This window comes from Oryzias melastigma, linkage group LG7, assembly GCF_002922805.2.
Source record: "Oryzias melastigma strain HK-1 linkage group LG7, ASM292280v2, whole genome shotgun sequence".
NCBI lineage: Eukaryota > Metazoa > Chordata > Actinopteri > Beloniformes > Adrianichthyidae > Oryzias > Oryzias melastigma.
Window position 1 is genome coordinate 13,340,447 of NC_050518.1, and position 1,462 is coordinate 13,341,908.

At 30.4% G+C, this 1,462-nt stretch overlaps 1 protein-coding gene across 4 annotated transcripts in view; it reads right to left on the reverse strand.

Annotated features, from left to right (window-relative positions):
• The window catches only part of LOC112158703 (caspase recruitment domain-containing protein 19), an 8,041-nt gene that overhangs the window by 1,365 nt on the left and 5,214 nt on the right, over positions 1–1,462 (reverse strand). For 3 of the 4 annotated variants that reach the window (XM_024292180.2, XM_024292179.2, XM_024292175.2), the window contains exon 4: positions 1,147–1,215. The exons of the other annotated variant lie outside the window; for it this stretch is intronic. In XM_024292180.2, coding sequence (XP_024147948.1) covers positions 1,147–1,215 — 69 coding nt within the window. The remainder of the gene's footprint in view (positions 1–1,146; positions 1,216–1,462) is intronic. 4 annotated transcript variants of the gene reach the window in all.

A 1,462-nucleotide genomic window follows, 5' to 3' on the forward strand; every position in this document is an offset into this window, starting at 1 on the left:
GATCGCAAAAGCGTTTTAACTTCAGTTAAAGGATCCTAAATTTGATGTAAAAAAAGTCTATAAGTCGTACTAGTTTTTTTTTAACTCAATCTTCACATTTTGCTTTGTAATTTAATACAAATATCTGCAAATAAAAAGACAGTCAAACTGAATTTTTTGTGGTAAAGGCATTCGCTCTGTTGAAATCAAGACAAAGATGTTGACTGGGGTGGGAAGTAGCAAGTTAAATTTACTAAGTTACTAAAGTAATATTGTTACAATACTGTTACTTTTTCCTACTTGTGGCCCTTTTTTAGTAAGTGTTTCTGGGTATTTTTAAAGCACTATAATCTTTACTTTTTCTCAAGTTGATGATAAAAACTAAACTGCGCTCCCCTGTCATCCTAAGGAACATGGTCTGAATCCGCTATCTGTATGTTTTTTTATTTTTTTAATTCATAATTGCATTTCATTGGGCATAAGGAATTCATGAGTTTTTTTTTATCTTTTTTGAAAACAAGTGTTAAACAAAGGGTTTAAAAGACTACATTTATTTATGTTAACTATGTATTACTAATAAATAAACTCATGTATGTAAAGAAAAGACACTCTAATGACGTTTGAAATCCAGAGAATTATCCTGATGTTTTTAATTAATATTATAGTAATGTGTGTTGAGTAACTAAGCTGGAAAAAAAAAGTTTAATTTAAATATTAAACAGGATCGCAGATGCAGGATTTGAACCCAGGTTCTTCATATGAAAAAAACTTCTACATGAAGGACAAACTGCAGTCACCATCACAACAACTGATAGTTGTGAGTATTTGTCACTTACTGTAATAAATACAGCCTGAGAGCAAAAAAGTGTGAGCTCCTCTGATTTAGCACATTCATGAAAGTCGGCAAGAAGATTGAAAAATGTATGAAAAATTCACAAATTACAAATTTTTCACAATGTTTTTTCTTGCTGTTTGCCCTAATTTCACACATATTTTATTACAAATCAAACCAATTTTGTGATTTTTTTTAGTAACTATTTACTAGAGTAAAACATTTTTACAAGTACTTTTTACTTTTATTTTTACTATTGTTTTGAATATAAAATAATATCACTTAAATATCATGTTTTACTTCTTTATCAGCCTGTAGATGTTGGTAAGATTTACCTTTATCATTCAGCGCATAACTCTCCGGTGGGGGAGCCAGACTGTTGCTCCAGTTTGAATCGGCCATTTCTGCAACAAAAAGAGCAGATAGATGAGAAGACAGTCACATACAAGTCAACATCAAAATTTAATCTCCTCAGCATCCTGTACAGCAAAGTTACAAAGAAAATCATAAATCCCAGGGAGACACTGATGGATGAAGTCTGAATGAATACATTCAAATATTAGATATTTTAAGAAAAACCGAACGTATTTTATTTGTATGCAGCTTTAGGACAAATTGAGGTTTTCAAAGTTTAACTTTTTAAGTTAAACC